At 25.4% G+C, this 18,922-nt stretch overlaps 1 protein-coding gene across 4 annotated transcripts in view; it reads left to right on the top strand.

Moving 5' to 3' along the window:
- LOC117175417 (ATP-citrate synthase) overlaps positions 1–18,922 on the top strand; it is a 94,036-nt gene that overhangs the window by 42,482 nt on the left and 32,632 nt on the right. For all 4 annotated transcript variants that reach the window (XM_033367493.1, XM_033366836.1, XM_033366127.1 and 1 more), the window contains exons 2-5: positions 3,775–4,127; positions 9,357–9,550; positions 12,240–12,550; positions 17,684–18,002. In XM_033367493.1, the coding sequence (XP_033223384.1) occupies positions 3,786–4,127; positions 9,357–9,550; positions 12,240–12,550; positions 17,684–18,002 (1,166 nt within the window). In that variant the 5' untranslated portion in view covers positions 3,775–3,785. The remainder of the gene's footprint in view (positions 1–3,774; positions 4,128–9,356; positions 9,551–12,239; positions 12,551–17,683; positions 18,003–18,922) is intronic.

Raw genomic sequence — 18,922 nt, 5'->3', positions numbered from 1 at the left:
TACAAGCTATCTAAGGATGGTACTATAGAACGCCACCTCAAGGTAGGCCTAGTGGCGCCATCTCTTTGTCAGGCCGGAAACTTATCAATCCACCCTCGTATCTCTTAAACTGACGCGATGTTTTTTGCAAAGCTTTGTAATCTTGCTAATAGGAAAAATTGGTTTTAAAATCCTCCATATTATTTTTCGAAATTTTAGAAAATAATATAAAAATGTTTGAAATATTGGTCTGTTTTCGCATAACATTTATTTGTTCAAAATAAAAAAACCAGTTGGAATTTTGAGAAATTTTTCTCATTCTTTTTAAACATTTGAAAGTTCTTAAAAAACTTCTTTTTTAGAAATACCCATGAATTTCTCATAAACCTGAAGTTTCTAGAATGTTCTTTTTTTTAAATTGCAATATAAAAATGAATAACTATTTCTCTTTATTTCTCTATTAGCTCTATAGTACAATAATTAATTAATTTCGTTGAAAAAATTTGTTTTGTTTGGTTCGAAATTAATTTTTTTAATGGAAAATTTAACTGTTACTATGTTATTGATTGAAATTTGATCGCTTTTGTTCGAAATTTTATCTCTCTCAGGTGAAAAATCTTCATTGGTTAAATATTTAACTCATATGAAAATTCTGTATTTTTTTATCTGCTTGGTCGAAAAATAAGATATTTTATTGAAAAATTGTTTCTTCTTTGGCTGAAAATTAATATTCTTTACTCAAAATTTATCTATTTCAGTTGAAGATGCAACTATTTTGTTCAAGAATTGTTGTTTTCTCTCTTGAAAATTAATCTTCTGGTTGGAAATTCATTTTTTTTGCTTAAAAATTCAACAATTTGTTATCAATTTTTTTCTCCCTGTCGACTGAAAATTTTTCATTGAAAATTCAATTTGTGTTAAAAAGTAAATAAATATTGTATAAATATTGTTTGTTTAAAATGTGAAATACTACATTTTTTGTTTCAAATAATCATCATTTCTTAATGAAAATTTATTTAATTGGTTGAAAGTAATTTTCAAATATTATTTCTTTTAGTTAAAGTTCTATAATTTTAATTGAAAATTTAGCTCCTTGGTCGCAAAGTGAGATATTTTGTTTAAACTTTTTTTTTTAATTAACGTTAAATTTCCCACAATTTTAGTCAAAAATTCATCTCTTTGTTTGAACGTTAATTTTTTAAGTGTAAATTGAAGTATTAATGTTTTGGTTAATAAATTATATTTTTGATTTAGTCATTTATCTTTTCAGTAGAAATTAATCTTCTTCTTTGGAAATCTAGCTCTTTGTTTAAAAATTCAAATATTCTTTATTCTAGTGGAAAATTATTAATCTTTTTGGTGAAAAATAAAACTACACGGTTGTAGAAAGTTAATCTGTTTTGCTAAAGATTCATAATTTTAGTTAAAAACTCATTATTTTGTTTAAAAATGTAACTATTGCTTTTTGATTATATTTCTTTTAGCTGAAAATGTAATTATTTCTATTGAATATTGCATTATTTTAATTGGAAATTCATCTCTTTCGTTACACATTAATTTTTTAACTGGAAATTGAATTATTCAATTTTTGTTGGGCAATTTTTAGTAATTATTAATTTCAAATGTTTATTTTGTCAGTCTACTTGTCTGAATTAAAAAAAAAAGGTCCAGATTTCAAAATATTGAGATTAATCAAAATTTTATTAATGTTGATATTGGACCCACGTTGATATTGGTCACGTCAGAACCCTGACATGGTGGGAGTTTTTGGCCCTCGGATTCGTATTCAGCAACCCCAAAAACATATAATAAACATGGTCTAACCCCTGGACTCGAAAAACATTTCTTATGAGGTTTTTTGAGTTAAGGGCATGTGATACCTACAGTTTCCCCGGCTTTTTTTCCACAAAAATGAAAATTTTTAAAAACTGTATTCGGAGATGCTATAAAATATCATAACAGACGTCCCCGAACTCTTTTTTTGGGGGATAATAACAAAAATATTTATTGTGCTAAATAAAAATTGTATGCATATACATTATTTTGAGGTTACGTCGTTTTTTATCTCTGCCTTTTCGATAATCTGGAAATTATTTATGAAAGAAACTTTTTTGATTGCCTGCAAACAAGGTTAGTTCCGGGATATTAGTTACTATGTTTATTTGTAAGTCCAAAGTTTTCGGCCAAAAATATTGTGTAGCTTGGAAGTAACGCTCGGGTGAATTGTAACACACATAACCTCGAAATATACACGCACGTTGTTAGCAATAGCAAAAATTTTAAATAAAAAAACACAAAGAAAGTGTGTGGGGACGTCCGTTAGCATGTTCGCTATCATTTCCCAGATTTTAAAGGAAAAATATTTCTTATCCTGGGAAGAAAGCCGGGGGAATCTAACACTGAAAAAATCGATACTATTTCCTCAGCGCTATGCAAATTAATCACATTTTTCTAAATTAAAACTTTTTTGAATTAACCTACAAAAAAAGTGTGTGGAGACGTCCGTTAGCATGTTTGCTATCATTTTTCAAATTTTTAAGACAAAATATTTATTATTCTAGAAAAAAGCCGGGAACCTAAAACTGGTAAAATCGACAATTTTCTAAGTATCACATGCCCTTAATGTCAGAACCCTGACGTGCTGGGAGTTTGTGGAACTCGGATTCGTACTCAGCGACTCCAAAAACATAATAAATATGCTCTGATCCCCGGACTCGAAAACAAAAATTTTAATATGTTTTTTGAGGTTATGTCAGAAGCTTGAAATGCTGGGGTTTTTTAACCTCGAATTCAGATTCAGCGACATCATAATACACGTGGTCTGACCTCCGAACTTAAAAAACATTTTTTATGAAGTTTTTTGAGGTTACGTTAGAACCCTGACGTTCTGGGGGTTTTCGGACCTCGGATTCGGATTCAGCGACCTCAAACCCCTATCATAAATTTGGTCTGACATCTGGGCCTGAAAAACGTATGTATGTGGTTTTTTGAGGTTATGTCAGAACCCTGAGGTGCTGAGGGTTTTTGGACCTCGGATTCATATTCAGCGATTCCAAAAACATAGTAAACATCGCCTGACCCCCCCCCCCCCCCCCCCCCCCCCCCCCCGCCTCATAAACACAAATTTTATGAGGTTTTTTGATGTTATGCCAGAACCCAAACGTGCTGGGGTATTTTTAACCTCGGATTCGAATTCAGCGAGCCAAAAAATATATAATAAATATGATCTGACCCGCGGACTCGAAAAATATTTTTATGCGGTTTTTTGAGATTATGTCAGAGCCCTGACGTTCTGGGGGTTTTTGGATCTTGGATTCGGATTCAACGACTCCAAAAACATATAAGACATATGGTCTGACCTCCGGGCTGGAGGAACATTTTTATGAGGTTTCTTGAGGTTTTGTCAGAACCCTGATGTGCTAGGGGTTTTTGGACCTAGGATTTGGATTCAGCGACCTCAAAAACATATAATACATATGGTCTGACCTCCAGGCTCAAAAAACATTTTTATGCGGTTTCTTGCGGTTATGTCAGAACTCTGATATGCTAGGGGTTTTTGGATCTTGGATTCGGATTCAGCGACTCCAAACCCATAACATATGGTCTGACCACCGGGCTGGTAAAACATTTTTATGAGTTTTTTTGTGGATTTGTCAGAACCCTGACGTGCTAGGGTTTTTGAACCTCGGATTGATAATTAATTGAAAATGGCACAATACGCTTTTTAATAATTGAATTTGAACAAAAATTAAAGCGATTATAAAATCTATACCATATTTTTTCTCTTTTTTCTAGATAGCTGAGAAATGTCGGCCAAAGCGATCCGGGAAGCGACTGGAAAGGACTTAATAAATCGAAAGCTCCCGGCTGGTACGAAGGCAACAAAATGCCAGTTCGTTTCGGTCACAGAAAACACAAACTGGCCACATTTGATTGCCGAAAATCCCTGGTTGAAAACGGAGAAGTTGGTCGTGAAACCCGATCAATTAATTAAACGAAGAGGCAAATTGGGACTTATCAAGGTTAACGCAGATCTCCCAACTGTTCAGAAATGGGTCGCGGAGCGAATGAACAAGACTCAGCTGGTTGGAAAAGCAACCGGAAAACTAAAGTCTTTCATCATCGAGCCGTTCGTACCACACACACCGGTAATTATATTATAATTATTTATTTTTGCCCGCATTTTTAATTAAACAAGATGTCCAGCGACTTTGAAAACCTGGAATTTTTCAGGTGAATAATGAATTTTATTTTGCTTTCAAAATTGTAATTTTATTCAAATGCGAAGAGTTTTTTCAATATTTTAGACTATTACGCCAGAAATATCTCGTTTAAACTAAATATTGCTACTGACAAGTTTTTTTTTTATTTAATAATTATAATGGATATACAACGGATTTTTCGAGGGCTTGACTACTCGGTTTTTGAGTGTATACCGGATTTCAAAATGTTGCAAAATATTTCAGATATTTTTAACATTTCACAATGATTTCACGGATTTCAAAAATTTGAAAAAGACTTGCACACTAGATTTCAATAATGATTTCACAAAATGTTTAAAACTTTAAAGACTTAAAGGTTTTCAAAGATTTGAAAAAGGATACAGTATAGATGATTTCAAAGATTTCAAAAAATTTTTTTAATTTGACAGGATTTCCAGACGTTTCAAAACATTTTAGAAGATTTCACAAAGATTTACAATAATTAAATGATTTCAACAAATTTAAAAGATTTTACAAACAAAAAAATTAAGAAAGATTTCAAGAATTTTAAACAATTTCCAAATTTCTTAGGAAGTATCAAATATTTTTACAAAAGTTTCAAATATTTTATAAAAAATGCATAGAGATTTCAAAAGAATACACGAATTTAAAATATTAAAATCAAATATTACAATGATTTCAAACTAATAAAAAAGATTTCATAAATATTTCATAGACTTCATAAGAATTTCCAAAGAATAAAAAAGATTTTCGAAAAATTTTACAAATATTTCGAAGAATTTCAAAATATTTCAATGATTTTAAAGGAACACAGCGGATTTCGCAAATGAAGGTTAAAGATTTTTAAAATATTTAAAAAAATTACACATAAATTTCAAATATTTCAAGGATTTTAAAGATTTTACAAAAGCTTAACAAAATTTCAACGAATACACAAAGATTTCACAGTTTTCAGAAAGATTTAAGTGATTTCAAAAACTTTACAAAGATTTAAAAATATTCCCAAAGATTTCACAAAGAAGAATTATCTTCGTAAAAAATTAAGCATTTTTTTATTAATTGTTCTGCCTTCTTTAGAAATTGTTAACAAATAAAATGAAATGGTTTTTGGTTGAAAATTGATTTTTTCTTGTTAAGGAATCAACAATATGTAGGAAAATTGTCTTTATTAATTGAAAATTCAAATATTTCATTGAAAATACACATATTTTGATAAAACTCGATTTTTTGCAGAAAAATAATCTTTTTGTTTGAAAATTAATCTTGTTGTTTAAAAATACATCTTTTCAGTTAAAAATTGATGTATTCCAATTAAATATTTATTATTTTAGTTGAAAAATCATCTCTAAGGATGAAAATGAAATTACTTGGTTAAAATTTGGATGAAAAGGATTTTTTTTTTGCCGAAAAATTGAAATAGAAAATTTGTTTCTTTTTTGGTTGTAAATTATTAATTATTTAAGCTGAAAATGTAACTATTATTCCAGTTGAATATTTAATCATTTTAGTTGAAAATTCATCTATTTGGTTGAATATTCATTTGTTGATTAACAATTTAATTATTCAATTTTTGGTTGAAAAATTATATTTTTTAATTGAAAATTCATCTATTTTATGAAAATTAATCTTCTTAGTTGAAAATTTTCGTCAAAAATGCAATTATTCCAGTTAAAGATTCATCATTTTAGTTGAAAATTGATCTTTCTTGTTAAAAATTCATCAATTTCAGTTAAAGGTTTACAATTTTAGTTGAAATTTTATCACAATTTTTGAAAATGTATCTATTTTTTTGAAAGTAGTTCCTGTTACAAATTTATTTGTCTAGTTGAACATTAATTTTCTTAACTTAAAATTTAATAATTATTTAAGTTTTGGTTGGCAATTTATCTTTTTTAGTAAAAATTAATTTTATTGAAATATTTTGGGGTATTTTGAAAGATTCCGAGAAATTTTGAATGCTTTATAATAATAATTGGATGTTTACATAAATTGTTTGAACAGTTTATCATTGTTCGCAGCAATTTGTTCTTAGAATATAAATAGAAAACCGCGGGTTTCCAAAAGTTATCCATTTTTGTCAAATTTTTAAATAAAGTGAGGTAATAGTTAACTAATAAAAAAAAATTGCTTGTACAATTTACTAGTATTGTTAATAAGATTCTCATTTTATAATCGTAGAAAGTTGTGGTTTTTAAAAAAAAATTGTACTATTTGTCTAATTTTCACCGAATAATTAATTAGATTTAGCAACTATCTAAGATTGATAAAGAAAAAGATAGTTATAGGCAATAATAATTTTATTTAGATAATTATTTTTGCTACAGTCAATTAATTATTAACTCAACTCAAATGAAAAATAGATCGAATATTGTTTGCTCTAACTGAAAAGTTGAAAATAAGTTGAAATATTCCGAAAAGGGCGACTTTTTAACTCCATTATTAAAGAAAATTGCCAAAAACAATAATAAATTGTTTAAGCAATTTTTGTAAACATCTAATTATCATGCAAAGTAGTATTTAGGAATTAGAAATAATTTTATTTAAAAAGAATGGTAACTCAAACATGTTTTTTCTTGAAAATTAATTTTTTTTTAATAATAACTACTACATTTTATTTTTTATGGAAAATTAATTGTTTTACATTTAAAATATATCTATTATTGGTTAAAAATTTATTTTTTGGGCAGAAATTTTAGTTGAAAATTCAAATTCTTGGTTAAAAAATAAGTTTTTAAACTGATAATTCAACTATTCAATTTTCGCTTCATATTTTGTCTTTTTTAATGCAAAGTTCATGTATTTTCATCGGAAATTCAACTATTCTACTTGAAGATTCATAATTTTAGTTGAAAATTCATCATTTTTGTTGAAAATAAATTTTTTTAACTGATTTAACTGTTTTAATTATTCTTTGAAAATTGTTCTTTTTTAGTTCAAAATTCATGTATTGTGTTTAAAATAGTCTTTTTGATAGAAAATTAATCTCTTTGTTTGAAAATTAATCTTCTTGGTTGAAAATTCAGCAGTTTGTTTCACATTTTTTAAAACTATAAATTGAATTATTACATTTATGGTTGAAAATTTATTTCAAAATTTAACTGCTTAGTTAAAAATTTGTCTTTTTTATTAAAAATTCATGTGCTTTGTTGAAAAATCGTCTTTGTTGACTAAAAAAAATTAATATTCTTGGTTGGAAATTCACCTTTTTAGTGGAAATTTGTTTTTACTAAAACTATAACGATTAGATTGTTTTAAAACTTATTTTTCTTATCAGAAATTAAAACTATTTGACTGAAAATTCATGGATTTTGTCGATAATTCGTGTTTATAGAAAAATGTGTGTTTTTAAAAAAATTATTTTAACGTTATAAACCATACTTTTTTCTAATTGGAAAAAGTAGAGTTCTAGGGAATGTTTTTCATGGAAAAATAAGCCATCATTTATTAAAATCCGACCATTTTTCAAAAGTTATTAAGATGCGATAGTTAGAAAAAATTCAGTTGCAAAAATATTGTTAAAAATAAACGTTCTGCAATTATTGCAATTATTTTTATTTAAAAGTAATAGAACAATACTTTTTTATAGATCAAATATATTTTTCATTAAATATTCCATAATATTTTTTAAAGCTTCACGAATTTGACAAATTTAGATTCGGTTCCATTATTTTTTTAATGAAAGCTCATTACAGGCGGTTGCGTCTTTGATTCTCTTTGTCTGTACTTTTTTTCATTATTGTTTATATACTGAAATGTTTACAAATATAATTTTCTTCAATAATCTTCCAAAAATTTTCAAATAATAATTTTTATTATTCGTGTTATAGTTTCAGTTATTTGTATTGTAATGGGCAAATATTATGAGAAAAAAAATTAATAGCATTTTTAAAATATAAATTTCTTTGCGAAATATTTAATAAAGTTTTCAATAAATTCTGTTACATAAATTCCGTTTGAAAAGAAAAAATTTTTGGTTGAAAAATCATTTTTCTGTTGAAAATTTAACTAATTTTTTGTAAAAATTCGTTTTTATTTTCTTACAAATTTATCATTTTAGTTGAAAATGTAACTATGTGTTTGAAAATTAACTTTTTTTTAGAAAATTATTTTTGTTTGTAAAATCATTTATTTTGGTTAAAAATTCATGTCTTTGGTTAAAAATTTAATTTTTTTTTTTATTTTGTTAACTGTTTTTTGAACCGAAAATTTTACTATTCAAGTTTTTGTTCACATTTAATCTTTTTTCTTTAAACTTCATGTGTATTGTTCAAAATGTATATTTTTTGATAGAAATTAATCTTCTTGGTTGAAAATTCGGCTATTTCATTTAAATATTCATAATTTTAATGGAAAAATTATCCTTTTGTTCAAAATTCAGCTATTCCAAAAGATTCATAATTTTCTCTGAAAATTAATTTCTTTAACTAAAAATTTAAATATTCCATTTAAATGTTTCGTTGGAAATTCATATATTTTGTTGAAAAGTCGTCTTTTTTTGTAGAAAATTGATCTTCGTGTTTGAAAATTTATTTTTTTTCGTTGAAAATTTAAGTATTGCAATTAAATATTCATAATTTTATTTGTAAATTTATGTTTTCTTTAATAGTTGAACTAATCCAGTTGAATATTCCAACGTCATTGTAGTTGAAAATTCATCTTTTTGGTTCATAATTTAACTATTTGTGTTAAAAATTCACCATTATAGTTGAAAATTAATCACTTTGAATGAAAATTTAACTATTTTGTTGAAAATTCGTTTTTTTTTTGTTGTTGAAAAACAATTTTTTCAAATGAAAATTTAAATCTTTAAATCTTTTTTAGTTCAAAATTCAACTATTTCGTTGAAAATTCATCGATTTTGGTACAAAATTAATTTTCTTGTTTGAAAATTCACGATTAAAAAATCATTATTTGCATAATTGTGGGATATTATTAAAGGAAATTTATAAACAGCTTGATAAAGAAAAATAATTAAAAAAAAAAAAAAGTAGCTAGTGAGAATCGAACACACAACCTTTCAACTGTGAATCCGAAGCGCTACTGCCTGAGCTACCGGCTCATTTTAAAGTGCTTTTCGCACACACAAAAATTACAATTTGCTGTCTCTCTTTGTGCGTCGTTTTTGAAAAGTTTTTTTTTTTAATTTATAAATAGGAAGAAGAGGCCTACGTATGTATTTATTCGCACCGCACTGCCGACACGATATTATTTCATCATGAAGGTGGTGTCGACATCGGAGACGTTGATGCGAAAGCCTTGAAACTTGAAGTTCTCGTAGGTTCCGAACCTCCCGATCAGAAAACTTTAGTCGACAGACTTTTAGTAAACGTTGCGGACGACAAAAAACCGTAAGAACTTTCAAATAATATCACCAATTGTAAAAATGGTATATACGACAACAGCGCCACTAACGGAGCTATCCAATGGGGTCCAATTTCTGCAAAGATTCAAATTTAATATATGAAAAATAGCTTTTTTTATACAAATCAGTAATAAAGGCTTTTAATGAATTCTTAAAATTGAGTCAAAGTGTCCGGTATTCCGTTTGAAAAGGAATATATTTAATATTTTCAGTAATAAGCATTATTATAAATTCATGTATTTTATTGAAAATGTGTCTCTTTCAATTGAAAGTTAATCATTATACTTAACCATTTTTTTTTTGTTAAAAAATCATTTTTCTGTTGAAAGTTTAATTACTTTTTAAATGAAGATTTATTTTTCTTTTTTGAGAATTGATCTTTTTAGTTGAAAATTTAAGCATTTGTTTGAAAATTAACTTTTTATTTTTAGAACATTATTTTTGTTTGGTTAAAAATTTACCTATTTAAAAAAAAAATCTTTTTTTATTAATATTTCAGTTGAAAATTCATTAGTTTTCGTTGTAATTTTAAGTATTTTGTTCATACCTCTTTTTTTGGTTCAAAATTATTTTCCTAACTAAAAATTAATTGTTTTATTTTGTTACAAATTTTTTTTTTTGCAAATTTACTTCTTTCAATAAATATTCACCGATTTTATTGATTTTTTTGTTGTTGAAAATTAATTGATTTAAAAAACATCTTTTTTGGGTGGAAGTTATACTACTTTGTTAAAAAGTAATTTTTTGTCCGAAGATTAATTACTTTAGTTGAAAATTCATTTCTTTGGATGAAAAATTTTACTATTTTATTAAAGAATTCGCCTTTTTTCGTTGGAAATTAATTTTTATATTGTTCGAAATTTAAGTTTTTGGCTGAAAATTTCACTATTCTATTGTTGGTTTAAAATCTATCAATTTTCTTGAAAATTCATTTCATTTTATTAGAAAATTTGACTTTTGAAGTTAGAACTTTAAATATTTATATGAAAATTCATGTATTTTATTGATAATTCATCTCTTTTAGTTAAAAATTAATCTTGACTCTTAACAATTAATCTTTTTTGTTAAAAATTTAACTAACTTTCTAAAAATTCGTTTTTCTTTTCTTGAAAATTGATCTTTTTTAGTTGAATAACCAACTGTGTGTTAAAAAATGAATTTTTTTTAGAAAATGATCTTCTTTTAAAATTCATTTTTTTTTGTTAAAATTTCGTTTCCCTGGTTAAAAATTTAACAACTTCGTTAAAAGTATGTTTTTTAGATAAAAATTAATATATCAGTCGAAAATTTATCTTTTAGGCTACAAATTCATTAAGTTTTGATTGGAAATTGAAGTATTTTGTTCAATTCTCCTATTTTGGTTTAAAATAATTTTTTTTAATGAAAACTGAGATATTTGATTTTTTGTTACAAAATAATGTTTTGGTTGCAAATTCACTGCTTTTGATGCAAATTTAACTATTTTGTTCAAACCTTCTTTTTCTTGGTTCAAAATTATTTTATTGACTGAAAAGTGAAGTATTTCATTTTTTGTTATAAATTAATTTTTTCAGTTGCAAATTCACTGCTTTCGATGAAAATTTAACTATTTTAATAAATTTTTTTGTTGAAAATTCACTGTTTTTGGTTGAGAATTTTAATATTTTGTTCAAATCTCCGTCTTTTTGGTTCAAAATTATTTTTTTAGCTGAAAATTGAACTATTTCATTTTGTGGTACAAATTAATTTTTTTAGTTGCAAATTTATTTTTTTCGATGAAAATTTAACTATTTTATGGATTTTTTTAAAATTTATTAATTTTAATTGTAAATTTAATTGTTTTGTTTAAACCTCCTTTTTCTTGGTTCAAAATTATTTTGTTGACTGAATAGTGAAGTATTTCATTCTTTGTTACAAATTTTTTTTGCAAGTTCATTTCTTTAAATTAAAATTTAACTATATTATTGAAATTTGTTTAAAAATTAATTTTCGAACTTAAAAGTAAAGTATTTCTTTTAAAACTCGTATTTTTTTCAAATACAACTTTTTTTATTTAATATTAAAATCTTTTTTAGTTGCAATTTCAACTATTTAATTTTTCGTTCCAAATTCATCTTTTTAGGTACAAAGTATTACTCTTAAAAAGTAATTTTTTTGTTTGAAGATTCATTACTTTGGTTAAAAATTCATCTCTATGACTGAAAATGCAACTATTCTATTAAAAAATTCGCTTTTTTTGTTGAAAATAAATTTTTTAACAGAAACTTTTATTATTCTATTTTTGGTTTGAAAATGTTATTTTTTTTTTAGTAGAAAATTTGCTTTCTTTAGTTATAACTTAATATATTTAATTTAAAATTTTACTATTGGTGAAAAAAAATGGAGAATACTATCAAAACACGTACTTTGATTTTTTTCAATAGACAACAATGTTATGCCTATAAAATTCAGAACCCACGCAAGAAAAAGTGACGAGTAATTAAAATATTAAAATTTTTTCTCTTCAAACTGAATAACTTACTCTTTTACTTTATTTTGCAAATTAACTTTTATCAATGAATTGTATAGAAAAAAAGCTATTTTTCATATATTGAATTTAAATTTTCGAATAAACCATAGTTTGCTTCTCAGATGGCGCTCTTGTCTAGGTAATCTCAATTTGAAAAATAACCATGCATATAATTTTTTCATTTTAGCGTAATTTGCAATTTTATCTCCTCTCTTTACAAATTGTACGTGAATTTGTATTTCACTTACTTGGAGATAAATCCCCTCGTCGTCACCGATGATGCGATTTACATTTTGGATTTGGCCGCAAAACTCGACACGACCGCGGATTTTATCTGCAGGCCAGACTGGGGAGAAATTGATTATCCTCCTCCCTTTGGACGAGACGCTTATCCTGAGGAAGCATACATCGCCGACCTGGACGCAAAGTCCGGGGCGAGTTTAAAACTCACGATTTTGAATCCCAGTGGGAGAATTTGGACAATGGTCGCTGGTGGCGGTAAGTCAATTATTATAAACTATTATTTTTATTTATTTTATTGTTATATGCTGTTATAATACGTTGAATTTATATTACACTAAACTTGGCGCCATCTATTGGCTGCTTATTCAATCTAGATAACGTAACTATACAAATAAAAACATTTAATTTGCAATGAAAAAAATATTGAGGCAATTAAATGAGATAAAAAGTATCCTATCCTTTAAGTTGGACCAAATTACACAAGGTATGTAAAATTTCATCAAGATCGGTTAAGCAGTTTCGGAGTTTAGTGGTGACAAACATCGTGAACCTAGAATTGTCGGAGAATTTTTTTACACCCGGTATTAATCTGGAAATGTCCGGGATTTTGTTTTTAGTCAAAGAATTTTTTCGTGAGCGTGTGTAATTTTTTTTTTTTAATTGCCATATAAAATTCAATATAATTATTTCAGTAGAAAATTTAACTTTTCTATTTTTGGTTAAAAATGTATCTTTTCTGGATGAAAACTCAACTGTTTGGTTGAAAATTGATATTTCTTTTTTAAATTTAAACTATTTGTTTAAGAATGTGTGTACTTTGTGGATTTGTTATAAAATGCATCAGTTAGGATGAAAATGAATTCTTCTTACTGAAAATTTAATTGCTACATTTTTGGTTGTAAATTGATCTTTTTTTGTTGTTGAAAATTTTTCTTTTTCAATTGAAAATTCAACTACTTCGTTGTAATTAAGTTTAGTTACAAATTTAATTGTTGCATTTAAATAATTATAATTTTTATGGAAAATTCATCTTTAAGGTTGGAAATAAAATTGTTTGATAGAAAGACAAAATCTTTTGTTAAAAATTGATTTTGTTTCTGTTGAAGATTAATTATTTTATTAAAAAATTCATTTCTTTAGATGAAAGGCAATTTTTTGACGAAAAATGAACTATTTTGTTGGAAAATTGATTTTTTTTTTGGTTGAAAATTAATTATTTTTAATTAAAAATTCTTTTTTTTTAGAAGAAGAGCAATGTTTTGACGAAAATTTAACTATTTTGTTGACAAGTTGTTTATGTTTTGGTTCAGAATTATATTTTTTTGAAGGAAAATTTCATTATCCCAGTTGAATATTCCATAATTTTAGGTAAAAATTCATCTCTATGGTTGAACATTCGTTTTTTGGCTAAAAATTTAATTTTTTATTGAAAAGTTATGTTTTTTAGTTGAAAATTAATCTTTTTTGTTGAACATTCATTTTTGTAATTTAGTCTCCTTTAATTTAAAATTCAAGTATCTCGTTAAAAATTCCAATAGTTTTAAATAGAAAATTAATCTTTTGATTTAAAAATTAATCTTATTGTTTAGAAATTCATGTTTTTTGTTGAAAACTCATCTTTTTGGTTTAAAATTCAACTATCCTGGTTGAATATTCATAATTTTAGTTAAACATTTTTCATTTAGGCTGAAAATTAATTTTTTAAACTAAAAATGCAATTACTCCATTTTTCGTTGAAAATTCTTTTCTTTTTTTAGTTCAAAATGTAACTATTTGTTTGAGTTATTGTCTTCTTTAATTGAAAATTCCAGTATTTCCTTAAAAATTCCTATATTTTGTTGAAAAATTATGTTTTTTAAATAGAAAATTAATCTTTTTTTTGAAAATTAATCTTACTGTTTAAACATTCATTTTTTTGGTTGAAAAATCCCCTATTCCAGGTAAAATATTCATCACTTTTTGGTTGAAATTTAACTTCTAGTTTTGGTCAGGTTGCAAATTAATTTTTCCATCTAAAAATTTAATTGTTACATTTTTTGTTGAAAATTGGTCTTTTCTAGTTCAAATTTCAACAATTTGGCTGAAAACTTGTCTTTTTAAATTTTAAATTCAACTATTTCGTTGTAAATTTACGTATTTTGCTTAAAATCGATTTTTTTTGTAGAAAATGATCGTTTTCTTTCAAATTTAATCTCCTTGTTCAAAAATACTTCTTTAAGTTAAAAATTCATCTTTTAGGTTTGGAAATAAAATTACTTGGTTGAAGTTAAAATCTTTTATTAAAAATTTATATTTTTTTGGTTGAAGATTCATTATTTTAATTAAAAATTTATTTCACTAGATGGAAAGCAATTTTTTTGACGAAAATTCAACTATTTTGTTGAAAATTTGTTTCTTTTTCGGTTCAAAATTATGTTTTCTTTTAACCGAAAAATTTAACTATTATCCAAGTTGAATATTCCATTATTTTAGTTGAAAATTAGTTTTTTAACTGAAAATTCTACTATTCAATTTTTTGTTTAAAATTCATATATATTTCTAAAAATTCCTCTTTTTTGGTAGAAATTAATCTTCTTGGTTTTAATTGAAAATTCATTTCTTTTTTCAAAGTTTAACTATGCCAAAAGATTGATATTTTTCGTTTAAAATATTTCAGTTTGCTTAAAAATCATATTTTTTAACTAAAAATTTAAATATTCCATTTTAGGTTGAAAGTGGGTATTTTTTAATTGGAAATTCAACTATTTGGTTGAAAATTTGCTTTTTTCAATCCAAAATTCAACTATTTTGTGGAAAATTCATATATTTTGTTGAAAAATCGTATTTTTTTGTTGAGAATTAATCTTCGTGTTCGAAGATTTATCCATTTTTTTGAAAATTTAAGTATTTCAAGTAAATATTCATAATTTTATTTGTAAATTCATCTTTTTGGTTTAAAATTCAATTATTTTAATTAACGATTCACCATTATAGTTGAAATTTTATCACATTGAATGAAAATTTAACTATTTTTTTGAAAATTCGATGGTTTTTTGTTTTTGAAAATAATTTTTTTTCAAATGAAAATTTAACTATTCCACTTATGGTTAAAAATGATCGTTTTTAGTTTTAAATTCAACTATTTGGTTGGAAATTTTCATTTTCAGTTCAAAATTCCACTATTTCGTTGAAAATTCATTTATTCCAGTTAACTATTCATCATATTATTGAATAATTGATTTTTTTTTTGTTTGAAAATAAAACCATTCGGTTGGAAGTCAAACTTTTGTTAAAAATTCACCTTTTTTGTTTTAAATTCATTTATTCCAGTTTAAGATTCATCATTTTATTTGAAAATTTATCACTTTGATTGAAAATTTAACGTTTTTCTTGTGTAAAATCGGAAAACCGGGAAATGCCCGGGAATTTTATGTGACCGGGAAATGACAGTGAATTTATTTTTTGACCGGTAATTACACAACATTTTTAGATTAAAAATGTTGTCCAACTTTGATTTCAACAGTTTTTTAAATAATTTTTAAAATTGTGATTTAAAAAATTATTATATCATTAAGTTTAGAATGCTTAATTCGAAAATTTTTTACTTTAAAAATTTTCCATTTTAGATTTTAAAATTTTAAAGGCATATATTTTAATTTAAAGAATTTTAAAATGCACTTTTAAAGGCTTAAAAAATTAAAAATTAAAAGTTTATAAAATCAAAATTTTTTTAACAAAAAACACGGTGGCCGCCAAACCATGAAACCGGAAATTTTATGAATTTTCAGAAGAAACTTTTAGCGTTACAATTTTAATTGTTTTATTTTAAAAGTATTTAATTTATAAGTGAAATTGTTAAATTTAGACTCATAAATAAGAATTGAACACTTATTATTTGTAGAGAAAATTTCAGATATTTAGAAATTTTAAAGAGATTCAAAATTAATTTAAAACTTGAAATTATTTCAAGTAATTTAAACGAAGTGTGTTAATATTTTTTTTTAAATCTCTAAATATATTTTAAAATTAATCGAAACTTTCCTACAATTTTTGAAAATCCTGCAAATTAAAATATTTCATGTTCTTCTTTAATAATTTTTGAAATCTCTTCAAATCTTTTTAAACTTTTTGTTACAATAATTTTTCAAAGTGAAAAGTCGTTTTCAATTTTCCTAATAATCTTAAAAAAATTTTTTTATTCTTTTGAAGTCTTTCACAATTCTTAAAAAAATTCTAAATATTTTTTTTGAAATCTGCAAAATTCTACGTTTTATTTTAAATTCAGCTGTAAGTATTTGAAATTATTTCAAGTTCTAAATTTAATTCGAATCTTTTTAAAAGTTCTAAATATCTCTTAAAATTACTATAATATTTTTACAAATAATAAGTGTTCTATTATTATTTACAAATTCAATTTTTTTTTCTAAATTTGCTGAATTTTCTAAAAGTTATAAAAAAATTGAATTGATTTTTGAAAAATATGTAAACGTTCCGAAAAAAAAATCAAAAATTATTTTGAATTTGGAAAAATTTTAAATCACTTATAGATTTCTCAAGTTTTTGAAATATAATTTTAAAGCTTTTAAGGGATGGCTAGACATTTTAAATAAAATAATTCAAGAACTTTTAAGTTAAAAAAATTATTTTTCAATTTTTAAAGTGCATTTTATAATTACTTAAAATAATATAATTTGAAACATTTTTAAAGTGAATGGCTTGATTCTTTAGTTTAGACGATTGAAAATGTTGGCGTGGATTTATATTTTTGGAACTTAATCAGAATTTTTGAACTCTATAATTGATAAAAGTTCTAAAATTTGCAGTTTATTTGCATTTTGTTTAACATATTTTAATTGAAAGGGTTAGTACCTTCCATTTGGTGGAATTCAAGAGTTGCATTTTGAATGCTTCAATTTGTTGTTTATTGTTTATTACTTTATATGGAAAAATGTTTAGAATATAGTTTGATTTTATTAATTTTATTGCCCGTCAAAAATGTTTGCTAACCCGAAAAAACAGGGATTTTTTACTGCCATTAAAACGGTTGAAAACTGATCTTTTTTAGGTGAAATTCAACTACTATTTGGTACTTTAGAGACAAATTTAAAAAAAAAGAATTCTCATGTTTTCAGTATTACTTAATTATTTAATTAATCATAAACTCTAGAGTCAAATTCAAGAAACTGAAGAAAAAAAACTATTGTTCATTATAAACTCACGAAACTTTATACACGTTCCGAGTTTATTATTCAAAAAAAAAAAAAGTGCAAAATATTTAAATGGCTCGGTACTGAGAAAACTGATACCTGGAAAAAACTGGAGGTATCTGAAAAAATCCTGGAATTGTCGGTGAATTTTCTTCCAGGATTTGCGTAGATTTTCTATTTTCTATTGATTTTAATTTTTCAGGAGCCTCTGTTATTTACTCAGACACAATTTGCGACCTGGGCGGTGCTTCCGAATTAGCAAATTATGGAGAATATTCCGGGGCGCCTAGCGAGCAACAAACCTATGAATACGCAAAAACGCTTCTAGGTTTAATGACTAAAGAAAAACACCCGGAGGGAAAAGTTCTCATCGTTGGAGGAGGAATTGCGAATTTCACTAATGTAGCTGCAACTTTTAAGGGAATTGTCAAAGCCCTACAGGAATTTCAACCTAAACTGGTCGAGCATAATATTAAAATATTCGTGAGACGAGCTGGTCCCAATTTTCAGGAAGGTCTCAGGTTCGTATTTTTCATATTTAAAGTTTTCAAGACCTGGAAAACCTGGAGAATAGTCAGAGAATTTTTATTTAAAGTTAGGTCATTTTTTCGAAAGCGTGCCTATTTTTTTGTTTACAATGTAATATAAAACTAAATAACAAGGATTCTTTATTGGTAAAAGTAGCTTGCTTACAAATTGATAGTTTTTAGTGGAAAATTTTAATATCTGGTTGAAAATTAATGCATTTTGTTGAAAATTCGTTATTTTGGTAGATAATTAATCTTACTTGTTTATCTTTTCGGTTGAAAATTAAACAGTATGTGCGAAAAATTTTCTCTCCCTTGACTGAAAAATGTCTTTTAGTTGAAAATTCAACTGTTTTTAATTAAAATTTTTAATCTTCTTTGGTTGAAATATGAACTACTACATTTTTTGTTAAGAATTTACAACTATTTACATAAAGTCTTATATCTATTTTCTTATTTCTATTACCTGCGATAGTGCATTTTTACGCCTCTAATCTAAGCGGCTTCCGTTTCCTTTTTCTTTCACTTTTTTATACCTCCATTAACCTTTTTTCACGTGCAGTCATTCATTCTCTCTCATTCTCTCCTCTAGCACCCTCCAACTCCTTCATCCATTCTTCTCCTAATCCATCTTCCTCTAGAATCTTAATCACATTTTCTTGTCAGCTTCCTTTATCTTCCATACCTCCCCTACATCCTTCCCATACATGCTCTTATGTTTCCTTCTCTCATTCACATATTCTACACTTTCTGTTCTCTTCTTTTTCCCAGTACATCCCCTCCCTTACCTCGTTTCCCAATCTGAATCTTAATATTCTGGTCCACCTTCTCTCTCCCCAACCCTTTTCTAAATACTTTGGCACCCCTTTCTTTTTTATCATCTTATGCCATTTATTGTATTTTGATTCCTCAAT

Source organism: Belonocnema kinseyi, chromosome 1, assembly GCF_010883055.1.
Source record: "Belonocnema kinseyi isolate 2016_QV_RU_SX_M_011 chromosome 1, B_treatae_v1, whole genome shotgun sequence".
NCBI lineage: Eukaryota > Metazoa > Arthropoda > Insecta > Hymenoptera > Cynipidae > Belonocnema > Belonocnema kinseyi.
The sequence above is the reverse complement of the archived record's forward strand: the minus strand, read 5'-3'. Positions and strand labels throughout refer to the sequence as shown.